The sequence below is a fragment of the Epinephelus lanceolatus genome, chromosome 8 (assembly GCF_041903045.1).
Source record: "Epinephelus lanceolatus isolate andai-2023 chromosome 8, ASM4190304v1, whole genome shotgun sequence".
In the NCBI taxonomy this organism is placed as follows: Eukaryota; Metazoa; Chordata; class Actinopteri; order Perciformes; family Serranidae; genus Epinephelus; species Epinephelus lanceolatus.
Window position 1 is genome coordinate 46,329,252 of NC_135741.1, and position 21,857 is coordinate 46,351,108.

The 21,857-nt window shown below is 43.4% G+C and overlaps 1 protein-coding gene across 6 annotated transcripts in view; it reads left to right on the forward strand.

Moving 5' to 3' along the window:
* Positions 1 to 21,857, forward strand: part of ephb2a (eph receptor B2a) — a 154,423-nt gene that overhangs the window by 32,039 nt on the left and 100,527 nt on the right. For all 6 annotated transcript variants that reach the window (XR_013491974.1, XR_013491975.1, XM_033629968.2 and 3 more), the window contains exons 2-3: positions 7,908 to 7,972; positions 19,016 to 19,700. Coding sequence is in view for 4 of the 6 variants with exons in the window: in XM_033629968.2 (XP_033485859.1) it covers positions 7,908 to 7,972; positions 19,016 to 19,700 (750 nt within the window). In the remaining 2 variants the exon portion in view is untranslated. The remainder of the gene's footprint in view (positions 1 to 7,907; positions 7,973 to 19,015; positions 19,701 to 21,857) is intronic.

A 21,857-nucleotide genomic window follows, 5' to 3' on the forward strand; every position in this document is an offset into this window, starting at 1 on the left:
CTCAGCAGATACAGAGCAACATGATATTTTTACTTTTAATCCGCTCCCATTAGCCCCGTTAAAGTTAATGCATCACGCCTTAATTTGAATCTCAACGCTTCCTGTAAACGTTTCAATTGAAATGCCCCTTGTTGTTTTGGTGGAGAGACCCTGTCTTATTATTTAAAAAAGGCTTGTATTGTGAAATATTTGCAGGAACTTGTTGTGGAGGATTCAGTGACCTGCACAGTTTCATGCGGTACTTCAAATGTAGCTCCTGCCATCTGGTGGTTCTTTTCACATTATTACAACACTTTGGCTGGGATAAGAACAGCCATAGTGACTGAAAGAAAAATAATAGTAATAATAATAAAAATAGGACAAGAATAATACGATTACATCATGCACGCTGTGAAAGATGACAGCGATGATTGGTTGTGTACCAATGTGTTGTCTGTCATGTGTGTCGGTCAAGTCATTGCAAGATTTAATGACTTCATAGTCATCTAATCTGACGTAGTGACTGTCAGAACAGACAAAAATGTTGTATAGTCAGAACCCAGCCATAGGCAGTTCATTGTCATAGGAATTCTTTGGATATACAACTTCTTAAACCCAACAGAGTTGTCGGCTACTCACTTGACCTAATGTTAGCTGCATAGATTGTGCATACAAATATAATGTTAAGTGAACTTCTGTCGATATCGAGATCCTACACATCATTAGCTCTTCTAGATTCTCCACAAGTCAATCATTCAGTTCATTTCACTGAAACCATGAGCACCAGAGTATAATTCATTCAGATTTACAGGTATGGTAAATGGAAGCAGTGATGGGCAGCAGCATCACTACAAGTAGCAAAGTTACTAACTTAACTACATTTCTCAGTAGTGTGGTGGTTACATCATACTTGCTGAGTCAAATAGCTTTCCAGTAGCAAAGCTGATTATTGATCGAGTAGTGCGGTAGCTTCCACAAAAGTTACAAGCTCTTTTTCCTAGAAAATGCTCTGAAGTGCAGCAGACTTTTTTTGTGGAGGTCTGGATAAAAGTAAGGATAATGAAACTGAGGATAAGTAATGCGACTGCCGCCAGCACCACACCGAGGCATGCAGACGAGGGAAGCCCTTCAGTATGACATCACATACTATTCGCTATTGGCTTTTCTTGGCAAGGCTTGCCCTCCTCTGCCTCCGATTGGCTACGTTGCACTTCTTGACACGTCTCTCACGTCTTGCCCATTGAATGTAGACACTGGAGACACAAAAAGAGCCAAGAAAGGAGTTGGAGAGACAGAGAACAGTATTAAGACGGAAGACAGGAGAGAGAGAGACAAGCTGATGTCATGTGTTATTTGCAGGACATAATCATGGTTTGTCCCAAAGAAAAGTTTTTATTTAGGTCTGTTATTTTTATTGTTGATATTACTGTCTTTTATTTATGATGGTTTTATCGACTGAAAAATATTTATGGGAATTCTGGTTTTGAATTACTATCGGAGCCAGATAGCCTACTGAAAGAGGCCAAGACAAAAAATGCATTAAGTAGGAAGGCCTAGTGATGAGTCTTCAAAAAATATGTATATAATGAACAGTTCAACTGAACATTTTTTGACTGCCTATTTGTTTGGCAAACAGTTTTTCTTCTCACTGAGAAAATGCTGATTTAACATAAAATAAAAGTAAAAAATATTAAAAGTAGTTTTGCGAAAAGCAGCTACTTTTAACATTTTGTTGTAGCTTAGCTTGCTACATTTCTCTGGGGACAGACAAGGTAGTGACACTTTTCTTTATGTAGAGTAACTGGTGGCTTGGCTCACTGCATTTCCCAAGTAGCTCGCCCAACACTGAACAAGAGAGACCAAAAAAAAGTGGTGAATCTCTTCCTAATTGGTCTTAAATTCCTAATATGTGTCCATTCCTGTTATATTATTTTTATTCCTTTAGTCTGTAAGGGTCCAAGGATCAAAAGAACCAAAACGGGTTTTCATAAAAATTAACCCAAGTTAATAATTTTGTTCTCTGTAATAACAGAATTAATTCATATAAATAGTTCCTTGTAAATGACTGAGGAAAGTGTAAGACCACACGCTGTATTAGTGCTGTGGCACAGACAGACACACACTCACATCTTCAGTATCCCCTTTCCCTACTGTTCCTTCTTGGTTGAGTCTGTAGGAATCGGTTGTGGGTCAGTGCTCATGGCCTCTTTATTCCGGTTTAGCGGCAGCTCTGACACCTGGCTCGCAGCTTCCTCCCAGCTCCTCATTAATTGTTGCTGATACTAACAGGAAGCGAGCAGCCGGAAAAATGGGCCACTTGGATGCAACAGTGGATGCGCACATTTCAGTCTGACTCTGAAAACCCGTACAAGGCTGACAGTAATAATATCAAGTTATAATCTTTGTGGAGGTCACTCAATTCAAAAACACAGATACTTTGGTTGTTCTATATTGTAAGTGTTCTATTGTAAGGTGTGATAATTGTCCTTATGTGTAACTTTGAAACTGGCTTTAGTTAAAAAAAAGGGTCTGTTTTGCCAAATTTGTTGAAGAGACATTTGTAAAAATGCAAATATTCTTCTGCTGAATATAAGTTGATATGCTGCCCACCATTCTGAAGGTTTTTCTGAGTCAGTTTTAATTTGGTTAAGGCACTAATTACTTAGTAAATAAAAATTGCAAATGAAACCAAACTTCCCACACCAGGCTTTTCATGGGCCCCCACTGGGGCCCTGGGTTATCAATCCCACTTTTCCCCCTGACCACTGACTCCTGTTTCAAACTTTTTCTGTGGAACAGTTTAGCCCAGAGAGCCCAGAGAGTCTCCTACCAGCTGTTGTGGAAATTCTCTGCTGCTGGTGAGTAATGAAATAGAGACTTCTGCCGGCCGACAAGTTTTTTATTTTCTTTGCAAAGAAAGGTCAATCAGCACACGAGTGGTCAGAATGAAGAAAGACCCCGAGCATGGGAAAGCTTAAACATTTATACCTGAGGACCGCTTCTTAAGATGTGTTTCACACCCTTCTGTCTGCGGCAGGGAGCGGTGCCCCTACCCAGTGTTTTTACACTCTTTTGTCTGCTGCAAGTATTGGCCCCAACCCTCTAGGGTGTGTTTCACACCTGGTGTATCCTGCAGGATTTTGTATCTGGGTGGGAGGTTAAGAGGTCTAGACATCTGAAGTATTTGCAAACACAAAGAGTACACAAAGAAAATGAAATTACAATTACAGTGCTGACCAATCAAACAGAATAATCAGGAGTGCCAGTAAAGGTGTCATGTGGGCATTTTTTTACCGTTATTTAATCAGGGATGTCTCACTAAGAAAACTGCCACTGCCCCACTGTGAATACTAAGAATATATTTATCACATTTTTTATATACGACACTGTCCAAAGCAGCTCGGACATGACATGACAGATAAGATGAGTAACTAAAGTAAGAATAGCAAGAATAAAAATATTGGGCATTGTATCCATCCCCAACCTTCATCACCTCCTACAACAAAGTAGGCTAAAATAGGCTATATAGCTAAATAGCAAGGTTACAGGAAGACTGACTTGAAATGTACAGAGTCTGACTGAGCTGATTAAGGTAACCCTTGTAATATGGAGGATGACAGTGTAGGTCTAATATACTTTAAAAGTCATATGTATAGCTGTTTCATCAAAACTAATATTTTTTCAAAAATAATACATCCACAGAACGTCTAGAAAGGTATAGAATTAAAGTCTATATTTTCCTGAAAAAAATAATTACAGTAGAGAAATAATTGTTTTAGAAATTTTTACGAGCCCAAAATACGTCAATATTTTGATTTGGTTACGTGGCAACCTGTAGAATTGAAGAGTGGAGCGAGAGCGGTCGAGTGTGAGTGCGACACCTACTGGCTGCGAAGTATGAATCCTATATGTATCCCCTTTAAGTAAAGCTCCCAAACTTCATGAATAGCATCTACTGAGGAGTGAAGCATAAAAAAGATATATTCATTGGAAACACACTGAGTTATAAGATTGTTCCTGGACTTTTTTGTTAGAGCCACATCCTTTGTCGAAAAGAGCAAAATATTTTTCTCCTGGCAGTAAAAGTCAAAAGATTGAAGAGAGGAGACGCATTAGCAGCCATTTTGTTTTTGAGAGCAGGTGTTATATATGCGTGACTGAGTAGATTCGGCTGGATTACAGATAGTTATTTCAGACAGCAGGCACAGTTCAAAAAGTATTTATTAACAAGAAGGCAAAGCAAACAAAACACACAAATTCTAACTAGTCATTATATACAAGCATGGGTATGTATTTGTGTTGTGCGTGTGTGTGCGTGTGTGTGTGTGTGTGTGTGTGTGTGTGTGTGTGTGTGTGTGTGTGTGTGTGTGTGTGTGAAACACACCCCGTCTGGTCTACGCTGAAAATGGCTGACAACCAGAAACTACAAGACGGCCAAATCAAAGATGGTTTCAGATCGGGGGAGGTTTGCCTGACCTTGTGGTCAGTCAGGACAAAGACAAAGGAGAAGCGAGAATTCTGAGTTTCCTCATTGGGTGTAGCTATGTTAAAAGCCAATTTGAGTGAGAATATGTGTATGCGATATGTGCTGCAAAAGGGTCTGGGTTAGTACAGAGGATGTCAGTTGCATGCAAGACTGTGTAAAGCATTAGCAAACTTAAGTCACTTAGCTTTGGTGAAGCCAACTAACCAACAACCCGACTACAACATTCTCAATAATAACTCAATGAACAGCATTAGATCACAATCGACAAAGTTAAACAGTCTTGCTTAACCTATTCACCTGTAATAATGCTAGTGGTTACACTACCATTCCTTGATTGGAGGGAAGATTTGAGCTGCTGCTGCTCTTCTTAGGCTGGAAGGCTGGAAAGAACTGTGGTTCCAGATGCAGTCTTTACTGTGTCCTTGTTTCAAAGGTAAAGATCCAAGGAGACTGGTAGCTAGGTATCCTTGCAGAGTTAGAAGTCTAGTGCTAACTCAACTTGGTTCTCCTTGTTGTTGAAAAGTTAGCTGCAAACCTCCTGTTTGGCACATTAACTTCTCTGGTCCTCAAGTTCTGTGTCTGCTGGGAGCAGGCCACATTCAGAGCAAAGCTGCAGCTCCTGCTGTGAGCATGCAGGGGTAAGAGAACAGAGTTAGGGTACAGCGGGTCCTTCTGCTTATGTCCTACCTTGAAGTCCAGGAGAAAAAAAAAAAGAGTTCAGAGGTTTAGGAGCAAGAGCCACCTTTAGAGGAAAGAGAGCATGTCAGAGGTTCAGGAGAAAGAGATGGATGGAGAGTAGAAGCATCTCCCTAACACCTCCTCTCACATCTCTCTCCACTTTGTGCATGTATAGGTCCTGTTTGTGCATGTGTGTGTCTTTCGGACCTGTGTGTAATTGACAAGCAAGAGTGAAAACATTGAATTTCCCCTCAGGGGGATTAATAAAGTAAATAAAAACTAAAAAAAAAAAAAAAAAAAAAAAAAATAAGGTGGCTCACAGAGACACATGTCGACTACTGTAACGCACTTCTCAGCGGGATTCCCAGCAAGAGCATACAGAAATTACAACACATTCGAAACAGCGCCGCTAGAATCCTGCTGAGAGTACGTAAATATGAGCACATCACACCCATTCTTCACTCACTACACTGGCTACCCATCTCCGCTCGGATCGACTACAAAGTCTCCCTCCTCACATTCCAGTGCATCCATGGCAACACCCCCCAGTACCTCAAAGAACTCCTCACCCCCCAGACCTCAGCACGCTTACTCTGCTCCACCAACAGCCACAGACTTCTCCCCCCAAGGACTAAGAGCCGCACACTGGGAGATCGAGCCTTCTGCCCCTCTGCTCCTCGACTGTGGAACACCCTCCCAGAACACCTGAGGGTTCCACAGTCAATTGATTGTTTTAAAAAGGGCCTTAAAACGTACCTTTTTAAAAAATCTTTTAATCTGTAATTTTTGCTCGTGTTACTTTGATAACTGCTTTTAACTCTTGTTTTAACTTTTTTTCTTTTCTTGCTGTTGTAGCACTTTGAGATTTTTCGTTAAATATAAAGTGCATTACAAATAAAATTTATTATTTTTATTATTATTATTATTATTATTATTATTATGATGTCACTCTGACAGTAGTGTAGTGCCCAATCAAGTTTGAAAACTAAGTCCATGGGCCGGACTCAGATGTGACAATGAGGCATCCTGTGGAGACAAATACCAAATGACTTTCCTTTGTTTGATGAACAAAGAACATGCGGTCTCAGCCAGCATTTCAGATGGCAAGACCTAGTCTGGGGCCATTAGTGGCTGTTCTGTTAAGGAACCAGAACCAGGGCGAGTGAGACAGGATCCGGAATTCGATGGATGTGCCTTTCTGTCAAAATAAAAGCACCAAGCTTATAAAAATGCAGTGAAACTTTTAATTTAAAGAATGTAATTTACAAGAAAAGCCCCAAGCCATTAAGTTAATCGATTTTCTTACACCCCTCATCACCCCAAATCGATGGTGCGCCAGAATTTAAAGTTTTACTTTGGTGAACACTTTTACTTTGGTGAAATTGGTGAATTCCGCATCCGCTCTCTAGACTGGAACCAGAATTCAGACAAAATTCAGAGTGAATAAAAACACAAGGCTAGGCAAGACCCAGAGGAGAAGCCCTCACATGTCCAATTTAAATCTGTACAAATGACAAATCATCTGTGGTCCAGTGAATCCCAACATAGCCTTAAATGCTACACTTCTGATTTCTGTCCTTTGCTAGCTAGACACATGAAATTGAAAGCATCATGTTTCAGTAAATTCCTCCTGCTCTCTCTCTTGGCTAAAAACTGGCCGAGAGAGTTATATGGGTCATATATTTATGTATGCCACTGTGATTGGTCGGAGCGCTAACATTATTTATTCAATCATAGCAAACAAATGTGGGAGCAGGGGCACAAAATCCACCCCTCTGCGTTAGCATGCATTGCCAATAAAGAATTGAAATCAACGAAGGGAGTATTTTTTTTTTGCACAGTTTTGAGTTCTGTTTAAACACAGCTATGGTTAAGATGTGAAAACATAAACCTTATTCAGACACTATGCAGGTGCAGAGAGGCAACACCGAGTGATTTTACTAAATCATCACCTCTTATTTGAGACTTTAATTATAAAGACAGTAGGTGTAGGGGAAAAAATCCATACAGCACAGGATCGCAACATTTTAGTGTGGCAATATTATATCGTCACACAGTAGTATCGATTTTTTTTTTTATCATATAAATTATTATATTATTATTATAATACCACCAATACAAATTAGACTTTAGGGAGGTACTAGAATAATATAATCAGTTGCTTTTTCAGTCCACTAGATACGTTTTGCTGCTGCAAAAAATGGCTGAAGTGAGATGAACAGACTGACAACTTTATCTTATTAGATAAAACAGATGTTGACAAAGTTAGGGATATAATTTAAGTTTTGAAAATTTAGCTATATATCGCAATATATTTTATTGCAATACTCAGCATACTGCAACATATTTAAAACAGAGGCGGATTTAGAATTGTAGGACATCCGGGGCTTAGCCCAGATGGTGAATGAAACGTGCGAAAAATTTGTGCTTTTGTTTTTTGCTGCAACACCACAAACTTCAAATTACCACCACCTTAAAGCAGAAAAAAATGTCCTTCTTTATGTCTTCTTACATTGTTGGCTGATGCTTTATAATTATCCATGTTTCAGGATAGTTCAGGTAATCCATGGTTTGTGGTTGTGGAATGATTTAACTGTCTACACATCCCGACCTATATAGCAGAAACATTACAGTGACTCAAATTTAAAAAATGACAGCAGTAGGTAAAATGATTGACTTGGGTGTTCTGTGAAACACTTCTTTTCTCTGGATATAAGATTGAGTATTTTTTCCAACTTTGACCTCTTTATTTTGTGTCCTGCAGAAGTACTAATGGATTCAACAACAGCAACAGCAGAACTGGGCTGGACCATCTACCCATCACAGGGGGTGAGTGGAACAAACCAAGACACTAGGAACAGTGTGTATAACATAGAGCTATTATACAAATGTTTTTGTTACAATGTTAGGGAACCACAGTGCCTTTACCCAAAAATATGAACATCTGACACTGACAGTTGGAGACCCCAATACATCAGTCAGATTTTCTGGTTGAAACACCCCAAATGAAAGGACAGTGAGTTCATCAGTGTCTCACTCTCAATGGAACAGCTTGTATTGATGCTGTGATTTCCAGTTTAGGGAGACCACTGTCTTAGTGTGTATAGATGTTGATGAAAGACTCCAAAAACAATGAATATTACAAAGTAAATAAAAAATACCAGTACAACTATGTAAAAATACTCCATTACAAGTAAAAGTCCCATATACAAAATACTACTACAGTGGTACAGACTAAGGTTGCAACGGTATAGGATTTTCATGGTATGATAATCGCCTCAGAAAATATCACAGTTTCACTGTATCATGATATCACGGAATTTATATAAGTCGGAATGACCCTAAAGGAATGAAAACAGAAGAGTTATTGTTGGTTGGATAAACATTTTATTACTACAACTGAAACTTGAAATAATTTTGTTTAAAGTGTGCAAGTATGTGTAAAAATTCTCCCCTTAGAAAATAACTTAGATTCACTGGCAAGGACCACACCATCAAAGTAAAGCGTAGAATGATTTATTGAGAAACAAACAAAACAAAACAAAACAAAACAAAACTGCCAAGCATCGTTCTTTGGCTGGTGAAGCGTTGTGGGGAGGCTTAGAGAATCCGCCGCAGTGCCCGGGCAACGACGGACCCCCTCAGGACCCTAGGAAGGAGAGAAAGGAGAGGGAGGAGAGGAGAACAGGGAGAAAGAATGGGGTGGGTGGGAGGGGGCACAGAAGACGGGAGCGAAAGGGAAGAGCAGGTTAGGTTGGCATTTATAGGGAATGGAAGAGGTGTATTTGGGGTGTGGTCCTGCTCCTGAAACTCACTAGGAAAGCTCCAATTCACTAGCAAGGACCACACCATCAAAGTAATGCGTAGAATGATTTATTGAGAAACAAATGAAACGAAACAAAACAAAACTGCGAAGCATCATTCTTCGGCCGGTGAAGCGTTGTGGGGAGGCTTAGAGAATCCGCCACAGCGCCCGGGCAATGATGGACCCCCAAAAACCTCCAGTTACTTATTAAGAAGGGTTTGAGCCGATCTGAGATCTTTGAGGTCTGAACGGATGTAACAATGATATGTTTGAGAAGACCAACGACCCATGATTTTAATGAGGTGTTCTGGGACGCCATTGCGGGAGGCTGAAGTGGCAGCTCCGATCCTGAATGAATGACCTGAGTACTGCAAAGGGCAAACACCGGATAAGGAGAGTACGTGGTGTTGGAACAAGAATCAAGTGACGACTTGTCCAACTTCCGAGACAAAAAGTGGATCTGTGGATGAAGCGCTTTGAGAGTTTCGGAATGACAAATAACTAGCCAGGGTCTTAAATGAATTCAGCGGTGATGGTACGTTGAAGTAGAAGACTGGTGTAGGATGACCGGATAGGTTGGTTTTACTTTGCTTGATGTAGAAGACCATGGCGTCGTTGGAGAATTGGGACGAATATGAAATGCAGGCATGGTGGCATGGGTCAAAGTGGATGGTCGAGGAGGTGAATTCTGAGCATCGGAGGAAACCGAAGAAAGCAAGCAGAAACATGGCTTCTAAGATTCGTGCGGCGCATGAACGGCACGATAGATGGAGAGTTACAACGACCTTTGTTTATGATGTCGATGACGGTGAGGTTGTCTGAATGTATGAGGAGGGACTTGCGAGACCATTCATGGCCCCACAGAACGGCAGCAGCTATGATGGGGTAAATTTCGAATAGAGCTGAGGAAGCGATCTGGCATTCGTTGGAGACCTCCAGGGGCCATTTTGCTGCAAACCACTTTCCATTATAGAAGCCCCCAAAACCGGTTGAGGGAGCAGTATCGGTGAAGAGATGGATGTCCTGTGGATGGGTCAGGTGATCATCATAAAAGAAGGTGATCCCATTCCAATTTGCAAGCAGGTGGAGCCAAAGGCGGAGCTCGGCACGACTTGAACCATCCAGGAAAATGAAGGCCAGAAGAGATGGCACGGAAGAAGCGATCGACAACGGGTGAGAGATGAACGCCCACCCCTGGGGAATGGTGCGCATGGTGAAGTTGAGGTGACCCAAAAGGGAGAGCAGTTGGCATTTGGTGCAGCGAGGAGCAAGGAGGAAATTGGATATCAGGAGACTGATGCGGTTTAGCTTCTCAACGGGGAGAGAGGCCTGAAACAAATTGGTGTCCAGCGTGATTCCAAGGAACTCGAGGGAAGCAGAGGGGCCTTCAGTTTTCTCCACTGACCGTGGAACCCCTAGGTCGGAAAAAACTGAGGTCAGGATGACCAGGCCAGAAGCCGGTGGCGATGAAGTGGGGGTAATGACGAGGAAATCGTCTAAGAGATGGACGAGGAATGGAATGCCGTGGTTGTTGGACAGGATCCAGCAGAGGGCTTCTGACAAGATGTCAAAGATTTGGGGCTGCTTTTGCAACCAAAGGTGAGCCTGACTGCGAAGTAGTACGCACCGCGCCAGCGAATGCCGAAGAATTGCCACAACTCTGGGTGAATGGGAAGAACTTTGAAGGCACTTGTGATGTTTGCCTTCGAAAGCCATGATCCCCTGCCAGCGAGTTTGATGAGGACAATGGCATGGTTGATGGTGGTGTAGTGGAGGGATAAGTCTTGGCTTGGAATTAAGCTATTGATGCTGGGAATATGCTGCCACGGGGAGCCGAAAGATCGACGATTATGCGTTTCTTTCCTGAATACTTTCTGGTTGCGATGCCGAGGGGGCTGATACGGAAATCTGGAAAAAGAGGATGTGCGAATGGACCTATCATGAAACCGTCACTGACTTCCTTGGCACGCAAGCGGTCGACCGTCTCTGGTTCGTTCGTGGCAGACTGCAGGTTCTTGTATTCGAACGATGAGGATGGTAGTATGGATAGACCGGGGTGAAAACTGTTCCTGAAACCATTTACAAGGAAGTCCACGAAAGCTGGATCTGAGTGATTGCAAAGTGCCATGGCTAAGGCAGGGATGTTTATAGGTGTCGATAGGTGCTCACCTGGTTTAAGTGAAGTTGGGTTGTGAGGGCATGCTGGACGGGTGTGTCCGCCTCCGCAGTAGGAGCAAACATGGAGGTAGCGGCACTGCGACATGTTGCAACCTGCGTCACTGAAGTTGTTGCAGATGGAACAACCATTTTGATGCATGATGGGTCTGCCCTTAGCGTCGATGCCGTTGGTGACCGGAAGGGTGGATGATGCAGGCGTCAGAAGAAAGGGTGGCGGTGGGGCTGCTGATGACAAGTGGGAGAGAGCAGACACTCTTGGCTGGCTAGGACTGGGTTCTGCACGGGTTGGAACAGAACAAGAGGAAGCTGGATGAGACGGGGCACCACATAGGGAGCAAGTCACGGCCGTACAGGCAGCGAAGATGCGGCAATACAGTTCTGTGTCAAGAGTGCCCCAATAAGTAGATCGTTGAATTGATTGAGACGAGCTGCGGCTTCGGAAGCAAAGTGAATGTGGTATTGGTAAAAACCGTTGCCACCAAACGGAGGGTCAGGTTAAGGATATTTGACATATAGTTGTCCAGTTCTTGGCGACGGCCAGAGAAGAGCGAGCACAGGACATCTCTATAAAGAGAGAAGGCATATGCGAACTCAGTTGGTGTGAGTTCTCTGGAACAGTTGGACTGCTTCCTCTTCAGGTGGAGGCAAACTTCAAGGTCTTCAAGACACCTGTCGCTGGGTGGATGGTGCAAGGATGGCAAGAGGAGAAGAGCCTGATTGATATAATTAGCATCAATGATTTGTCTGAGCAAGTGTGCTGGAACCGGAGAAGGACGGGAAACTGGAGCGCCAAGATGACGAGTGGGAGGAATGGCTGTGGACAGAGTAAAATGACTGGTTGCCCGCTGGGCTGGGAGGAGTTGAGGGAAAAAGCTGTGATGAAGTGCAGCTAGAGGAAGGCCGGGTGCTGACAACTGATGGAGCTGTGGAATGGACGATTCTGGCAACCTGGTGCCAGGGACCCCAGCTGCAGCCGGCAGATGGGGCTGTTGGTAGTGCTCCGCGGGGGTTGCTGGCATCCCAGTGCCAGAAACCCCAGAGAAAGCCGGCTGCTGGGTGTACTGTGATGCAGCTGCGGGGGGTGCTGGCATCCCGGTGCCAGAAACCCCAGAGAAAGCCTGCTGCTGGGTGCATGGTGATGCAGCAGCAGGGGGTGCTGGCATCCCGGTGCCAGAAACCCCAGAGAAAGCCGGCTGCTGGGTGTACTGTGATGCAGCAGCTAGAATTCCCAGCTAAGGCTGGATGCTGTAAAAGCTGGAGGTGGGCTGCGGAGGGCACTGGCGGCCCATGGCCAGCTGCTGTTGTTGCTGGTGCTGGAGGGTTGGGTTAAATGGGCCATCGGCCCATGTGGGAATGGACAGCTGGTGCTGGGGAAAACCCGGACATGATGTGAAAGGTCCAGGAATTTCAACCCCATGTGCTTCATCCGATGTAGGACATGTGCCAGGAGCTGTGGTGATTCTTGGTCTCAAAGGTCGACGTCCCTGCCTTTGTAGCTGAGATTTTGGCTGCATGACCTGAGGATGCAGGCGGACTGTCCCTTTAACTTGAGTGAGGCCGTCACGGCGTGTCATCGGGGTGTGCGTGGTGACGTCATTTTGGAAGGGGGTCGGCCTTCGGGAGACCTCGCCGAAGCGTGGTGACGCTGGGACCGCCGTCGGGAAGAGCGACCAGTGTTTTCACCTTGATGGCGGGGGGGTTGAAGTACTCTGGCAAGTGAGGGCGTCGGGGAATTGCGGTGACGGCGGTGGGTTGTTCTAAAGTTGCCGCGTCCTCTTCTCTCTGACTGTAGGAGTGAGCTGGGAGAGGCGGTGGAAACCGCAGGTGAACTGTACTCATTGCATAAGTTATGGAGAGATAAACCGGGTGGGATGTGGATGGCGAAGGAGATGCAGCTGGTCGGACTCACGCGCTTCTTCGACGGCCGAAGGACCCGGGGAGGCGGCGTGTCTGGCACGACATCGGCGGGGAAGTTCTCAGCCTCCGGAGCTGGATCTGCTGGTGGGAGTGTGTGGAAACTTGGAGCTTGATCCTCCGGATTGTGAGCGAAAAAGTCGTCATCAGATGGAGACAAGGACACGACGTCCATGGCTGTATGTGAATGAGTGAATATTATTTGGCTAGTAGAAAGCTCTCGGGCCGTGTTGTGCTCTTGGTTCCGGTGGCGTAGAAGATGGGAGCGAAAGGGAAGAGCAGGTTAGGTTGGCATTTAAAGGGAATGAAAGAGGTGTATTTGGGGTGTGGTCCTGCTCCTGAAACTCGCTAGGAAAGCTCCAATAAAGGGGAGATTCAATGTCCAGTTGAATTTTTTAAATAAATGAAAGCAAATGTACACAGTATGCCAATCATTGTCTTTTTTATTGCGGTATACCATGAAAGCGGTATATCACTGCAACCCTAGTACAGACAGTATTCTCAGCTCCATGTAGTTAAAGCTGGTGGCACAGTGGTGCAGTGGTTAGCGTTGTCATCTCACTGCAATAGGAGGAGCTCTCCTGTGTGGAGTCTGCATGTTCTCCCTGTGTCAGTGAGGGTTTTCTCTGGGTACTACATCGTCCTCCCACAGTCCAAAGACAAAGTTAATTGGTGACTCTAAATTGTCCATAGGTGTGAATGTGAGCATGAATGGTTGTCTGTCTGTGTGTGTCAGCCCTGTGATAGTCTGTGACATGTCCAAGGTTTACCCCGACTTCCATCCACTGTCACTGTCGGGATAGACTCCAGCCCTTCTGTGGCCTCTGACAGGATAGGTAGTTATGGAGAATTAATGGATACATGTATTTAAAGCATGAACAGTTATGTCCATTGAGATGGAAGGGGCCTCATTCACAAATATCTTCCTAATTTTTATCTAAATTTTGTTCTTGAAAAGGCAACAGATAGGATTAGGGGGTTTTTTAGCGTTAGTGGTGTTGCGTCGCACTGTCGCAACAACCAAATTGACCGTGGGCACTAGAGATAATCAATAAAATGTAGGCTGTTTAAAGCCACCGGTATACCTCTATGTGTATGTAGAATGAGGAGGTTTGTGGACACCCTACTAAATGGGATGTTGTATGCTGTAAAGCCCTGTGAGGCAAATTGTGATTTGTGATACTGGGCTTTATAAATAAAATTGATTGAACTGATTGATTGATAAATAAATGAGTAAAGAGACCGAGCAACAATTATCGGATTTATCTGGAGAAAAAACAAATAGTAATGCAAATAATTATACCAGAATGCACAGTATCAGTACAAACAACTCACAGTAAATTATACCAATATGGACAGTATCAGTAGACGCAGTGGAAGTACACCAATATGCACCTGTAAACAGTCCCGATTCTAGAATAAACAGCACTGTATGGGAAACAATGCGGCCAGTTGGAGCTCAAATTGAATGGGAAACAAATGTTCACTTAGCTGGGCGTAACTTAGCTGGGCGATGTCTGTTGATAGCTGCCTCCGTGAGAAGAGAACAGAAGGAAGGGAGGTCTGCCATAGAATGGCAATGAGTATGTCAGCTGACCAACACTTGCTACCCGCTCCCTGGTTGCGGCAATTTGCGATGCTGACAAGCTGGGAATTAACTAGCAGCCAGTACAGTAAAGTCCTCTCTCATCTAGCTAACATTTAGTCATGTTACTTAGTGATCCATTAGAAAGTAAGGTAGCTGGACATCGGTTTTGAAGCCTCTTTGGTCACGGAGCTCCCTCCATCTCTTGAACGCCTGACTGAGGTTTACTCTTGTTTTTCCTCTTCTTTTATCACTCTCCTTTTTGCTCTTCTTTGCCTCCTCAGACAGAGGAGCTCGTTTTCTTTTGCTAGGCCGTTTTTAACTTGTCTCCAAACTTTGTCCGTCTGCCATTGTGCTCGTGACTCAACTGTCTCATGCCCAACTCCTCATAACGACGCGCTCCAGTCCCTGATTGGCTGACCGACCAATTTTGCAATACATGACGCATTTCCTGCCGTAAAGCAGATTTTTTTTTCTGTGAAATTTCAGCTCCGGTGGCAGAAGCTTATTGCACAGCCACTAAGTAACCTATGTAAACACTGCTAGTCTGATTTTACTGTGGCCACTACCCTGTGCAACCCACATTATTTTCATAATGATATATTTAGCAAAAGATGCCATCTGTTGCCTCTTTAACAAAATTCCTAGAAAATGTCTTTGTCAGATTCATGACATTTTCTTCAATGGCAGAATTGTTTGCATCTGTGTTATAATAATGATGGATTACATTGTCCTCCTCAGTTAAAAGTGTGTGCCAGTTGATCCTAATTAGCATAGGTGAACACCCTACAAATGCCCATTAAAGAGTGTGAGACTGCAGAGCCGTGTGCACACAAAAACTGTGGTCATCTTAGTAGCACCTGGTGGATATTAAATAACACAAAAAAGATGCATGGGATGCTAGAAATACACCTTATCGACCACCGGACCCGCAACCATCCACTGTAGTAGCACAATTGTCAGGATTGTGGAATAAGGAATCAACAAAAATATTGGCATGTCATCGGTATCGGCCAATTATGGCTTTAGAATAAAATATCAGAAACGGCCAACATTACAAATTCTACCAATATGACAAACCGTTTTTGTTTTTTTGTTTTTTTGCTTTTATTTATTAAGTCAGCATGTACAAAACATCAGGTAATAATACAGCACTAGTAACAAAACAACATATCTCAAAGATATTAAAGCACATATGAAGAAAAAAGTTAAAAGTATGTTAAGATAATTGCACATCAGAGGATACGATCAGATTATTGCACACTACTGATCATTAAAAAGCCTTATGGCAACAGGCAGAAAATACTTTTTGTACCTCCTTGCATTTTGTTGGGATCAGCCTGTCACTATGTGTGCTCTTCTTAAAAACCTCTAATGCATGGAGTGGATGCCTGTCATTGTTCATGATGGCATTCATAATGATGAATATTGAACTTTGTAGCAGACTAATGAAACAAACTAAAGCCTTAACCTTCGTATACTCGCCGTGACCACCGGCCGTTCACAAACTATTGGAAGTGCTCCGCTTTCACCCACTGTCATGGAAAAACATGTTACCCTGGAGAATAATAAACAAGGAAACACTTTTTCTTCAGGGCAGGCCCAGGCAGGCTACGCAGTATGCAGGCTACTTTCCCGAAGCTGCTGGCTCTCTGTTGGACTCCGGTACTGCACGTTACTCACAAGACGTTTTTCTTTTTTTTCCAAAGTAAAATTCACATTCGGGGCTTTTCAGAAAACATCCGGGGCTTGAGCCCAAGTAGCCACCCCCTAGCCCCGTCCCTGCACATGACAAGCAGCGTAACTTCACTGATTATTTCAGAAACTACAAGTTTGATTCTCTTTCTCCTGTTGCGTTTATTACCCCAGTTTTTATTTTGCTGCTTAAAGGGGCAAAAAGTGAAATCGTTTCACCGCTAGGTTTGCTGTTGTGCACTGCCTTTAGACCAAAACAAAGTGTGTCATGAGCCACTCCTCCATCTCAGCAAATATATTACAAAAATGTAGCCTCGCGAGCTGCACGCCTGGCTCACCAGGCTGCCTGCGAGCCCACCAGGCTGCCCGCGAGGCTACATTTTACAATGCTAATTGAAAATGTTAGCTGGGCTGCCGGGCTAACTTACTCACTTAACACAACCGTAACGCCTGACCCATTGCTGGGACCGAGCCGCTAATAACTCAAGCTCCAGACATTAACCCATCCCGGTGTTTCCTCCGCAGCCTCCACTTCACCCAACTTCACTCAGCTGCCCGATAAACCCGCTGCTTCTTCCCACATTAACCTGAATAACAAACCAGGGCTCGGTGCTCCGGTTGGATCCAAACAGAGAGCCGGGGCTAGCTCAGAGACTAGCGGAGGCTAACTGGCTGTGCTTCCCTCTGGTCATATGCTGCGGCTAACGCCTCGCCAGCCGCTCCCAGCTAGCTCCGGATTGTTATTGAGGTTAAAGTGGGAGAGGCAGCGGATCTGTGGGGCAGCTGAGTGAAGTGGAGCCTGAGGAGGAAGCACCGGTTAGTCCCAGTTTCGTTCCGCTCTCTGCAATTTCATTTTGAAAATACGCGCTGCCATTGCTCACTGGCTGTAGCCTTTTATAGGGAGGGAGGGCCAAGAGCTCCAAGAGGAGGAGGAGGGGGGGGGGATTCACATGAACTTACATGAATGCGCAGCCGGACCGGCTTGTAAACAATGGGCTGGAGATCAACACAGAGAGAGGGTGTGTGAAGTCATGCTATATTCCAGATGAAATTACACCTCGAGTTCTTCACATAGCAATTTTTTAATTCCTTCAATCTAGAAATGATGAATTTCGCTTATTGCTCCTTTAAATGTCCCATGATATTTACAGCAGTGACATCACTGCTCTTACTGCATTACACTCAGCAGAAAACCATTCGCTGCTCCATTTTGCCAAATCTGCCATGTAAAAAGCAGTGGACCAGGTACAGGCACACCTGGCTTTTAAAGGGAATGGGAGATTACAATCAGATTGGTTTAATTCATTTTACACCCAAAACACATTTAGATTATTTAAGGGACTAAATAAAACCCCTTTGCCTCTTGCGCCTTTACTTTGCGCCACTTCATTTCATGCAATTGAATTTGATAGAACTTTTTTATACCAAAGTAAATTATTGTGCCTGAGAATGCTTTAATGACAGGAACACAAAATACAGTAACAACAATTAACGTTCACTAAAAAAATAATAAAATATTAGATATCAGTCAACAAAATTCAAGATATTAAGTTAACCAGTACCTGATAGAGTAACAATAGGAGTAAGCTAAGAACAAGAATTACTGAAAGGAACTAAACTGGTGGAAAAATGTGGACTGCTTCTGATAATCAATGCTATATTGTATAAGATATGACAATAAGAAGTAGTATTACACAAGAGTTTGAGAAAATTATATTGCACCACATTTACCATCATTATCATGATATTTAATAGTAATATTGTACATGATGTTGAGAAAATAATGCACAAAATATCAAAAAGTAGTGATGTCCATCATGTAAAAGTAATGTGCACTTAATGTAGGTGAATATTGTTGTCAGTGTCCTTTGTTTCAGCTCTCCTCCCCACAGAGGGGGGTGGAGTTGTACAGTTTGATTGGCCACAGGTAGGAAAGTTCTCCTGTGGCGTTCCGTGGTGCTCCTCGGTGGTCTCAGTCTACAGCTGAATGTGCTCTTACATGTCTCCAGAGTGGCATGCAGGGGGCCAGAGGTGTTGTCCAAAATACTGAGTAGTTTTCTCAGCAAAATGAAGTTAAACATGTCCATTCCAAAACTTGGAATGAATATCACCCATCTAAACATATTGTAATCTATTAGATAGGTAGTTTTCAAATCACAGGCAACTGACAGAATCAAAACCAATACAGGAAAATTTCTTTTAAAGTAACAAATGGTCAACTGTGTCTAATGCTTTAGACAAGCCTATCAACACAGCAGTGCAAGACATTTTGCAATCCAGGGCTATTGCAACAGTTAGCTGAAATGAAATGTTTCACTGCGCGCTATGGTTGAAAGTTACAAGTGCATTGCAACCCTGGATGGAGGTGTTCTTAGGTGCACCTATAACCACACCAACCAGTATTCATAGTGTACTTATCAACCCTGGACTACACGTCCATATCACTGCAGGAAGGTGGGATGTAAAACCACTGGAGATCAGAAGAAATATTCAGCTGCTAAGTCGCTCTTTAACCATAGCACATTAAAATCCTGTTTATAGTTTTTGAAGGCAATTACAAACCACCTGTTTTGTTTTTGGATGGCATATAGATTCATGTACTTAGGAATTACAGTTACTCTCAAAATATTTGTAGTGTTTGTACATTTGTTGTGTGTCACTATATAAATAATTTTGTTTTTTGTCTGTCTTCTAGTGGGAAGAAGTTAGTGGCTATGATGAAAACATGAACACCATCCGAACATACCAGGTGTGCAATGTCTTTGATAGCAACCAGAACAATTGGGTACGCACCAAATACATCCGCCGCCGTGGTGCTCAGCGCATCCATGTCCAGATGAAGTTCTCAGTACGTGACTGTAGTTCTATACCCAATGTCCCTGGCTCCTGCAAGGAGACCTTCAACCTGTATTATTATGAGTCTGACTCTGACACAGCCACTAAATCATCTCCAGCCTGGATGGAGAACCCCTGGGTAAAAGTGGACACTATAGCGGCTGATGAAAGCTTCTCTCAGGTTGATCTTGGTGGCCGCATCATGAAGATCAACGGTGAAGTCCGAAGTTTTGGACCTGTTTCACGCAATGGCTTCTACCTTGCTTTCCAGGATTATGGCGCCTGCATGTCACTCATTGCTGTTAGAGTTTTCTACAGGAAATGCCCCCGTGCGATCCAGAATGGTGCTATCTTCCCTGAGACTCTGTCTGGAGCAGAGAGCACCTCTCTGGTGGCTGCCAGAGGGGTGTGTGTTCCCAATGGGGAGGAAGTGGATGTACCCATCAAGCTGTACTGTAATGGCGATGGGGAGTGGATGGTACCCATCGGGCGCTGCATGTGCAAAGCCGGGTATGAGGCGAAAGAGAATGGTACAGTCTGCAGAGGTAAGGAGCCCAGCAGTGTTGCTCTACAGTTGCTGCTCTGTTATATCCTCCTGAGACATGAACTTTGGTTTGGTATGCTAGCCATGCTGCTAGTGTGTTTTAAAAAAAAAAAACAATGAGTCTTTAGCTGGTAGTTTGTATTCTGTCAGGAGGTGTGTTTGCAGATGCATTGGCTAATCTTTAACTGACAAAAAAAAACCAAACTGTCAGCAGGGATTTTACTCTTAACTACCTACAATTAGTGAGCACAGCACTTTTGCTGAAAGTGGTAGAACGATGTATTGGGTTTGTCAAATGCTACAAACTTTAATGCTGCATTAAGAACAAGATGCCAAATGCCAATACAGCTGTGGATTACTACTACTCAGTAACCTCTCACTCACACTCACACACCGATGGAATAGCCATCAGGAGCTGATCTGCCACAATAGTTATGTACAATGTCTAGTCTTTTTTTTTATGTTATTTTAGTAATAGCCTAGCATCACTACTAGACAAGCAGCCACACATAGAAACACAGAGCTACAAAGACAAGAAGACAGAAGATTAGCTCTATGTGTGATTAGAAAAAGTATACAAGCAGAATTGCATTTTAGTCTACTACATCATCCCAGCTCATTCAAAAGTAACATTATTATAGACAAAGTTAAGTGCCAAAAAACCCACAGTCAGGCACTGGTACCAAATTCCAGGTAGCAGAACCATTACCAGTATTGGTTCAAATGTGAATGATACCTTACCTTAGTAGCATGACCAGCTATACTGTATGGTTTGGAGGCAGTAGCACTGACGAAAAGACCAGAGGCAGAGCTTGATGTGGCACAGTTGAAAATGCTAAGATTTTTGTTGAAAGTACTGATGATGGACAGGATCAAGAATTATTTTATTAGATGACAGCAGGTGATATGAAGGTTTGGAGACAAAGTGAAGAGGCAAGATTAAGATGGACTGAACATATGCAAAGGAGAGATGCTGGGTATATCAGGAAAAGGATGGTGAAGATGAAGCTGCCAGACCTGAGGAAAAGAGGAAGGCCAAAGAGGAGATTTATAGATGTGGTTAGGGAGGACATGCAGGTTGGTATAGCAGAGGAAGATGCAGAGGACAGGAAGACATGGAAACAGATGATCCATTGTGGTGACCCCTCATGGGAGCAGTCAATAGAAGTTTTTTTTCCCCACTTGTTGTTGGACACGTGTAATTAAACATACCAGACTTCTCTCTTTGTATTGGATGCACCAAGATGCAAAGGACTGTGGATTTGGCAGCAAACCATTTAATTGAGTTGACTGAAGAAAACATGCAAACTAGGGATGCACCGAAATGAAAATTTGTGGCCGAAGCCAAAGCCGGATAAAATTAAATGCTTGGCCGAATACCGAGTACCGAATACCGAATACCGCTGTTTAGTTTTTCATTAGTTTTTGCAGATGAACATCTCCAGATTAGTGTTGTCACGGTACCAAAATTGGGACCCACGGTATGATACCAGCGAAAGTATCATGGTTCTGAGTAGTATCACGACACCACAGTGAAAATGAGGCAGATGTGCCTTTTGTCATTTATAAAAAGATAAATCACTTTTCTATAATACATCAATGATATTTCAATGGAATAAATTACTTATTGACTTATTCATACTTCACAAACAGCATCAATAAGTGATTAACATGGGGGGGATTGAAATAAAATAAATAAAGAAAATAAAAATCAACCAGACACCCTCCTCCCCTGACAAGTAATGAACAGTCCCTAAAGTGCGGTAAGATTTGTGGGCCCTTACCTGCCACAAAGAGAGAAATGTGAACGGCTCGTTTCTCCTCTGACACGTCACATATCTGTGTTCTGCCACGGCTCAGCTGTCCAGGTACTTTTGGGCAGTCATGACGCCAAGAAGAGGACATTATTGGAGCCGGACTTCTCCGTCGCCGGTAAGCCTTAGCGAAGCACTATGGCCATGTATTTGACAGGAAAACATTCCTGTCTGTGTCTGTGACCCCCGTTCAATCCACAACCAGTGGGATTCGCCTTTCGTTTCTGCTGCTGGTTGAAATCTGTACTCACACAGCGTATTGAATGATTTATTTTGCCCGCACAAAACTATTTTTAGTCGCAAATGCGAGTGCGGTGACGGACGGAGTAAAATATCACCACACT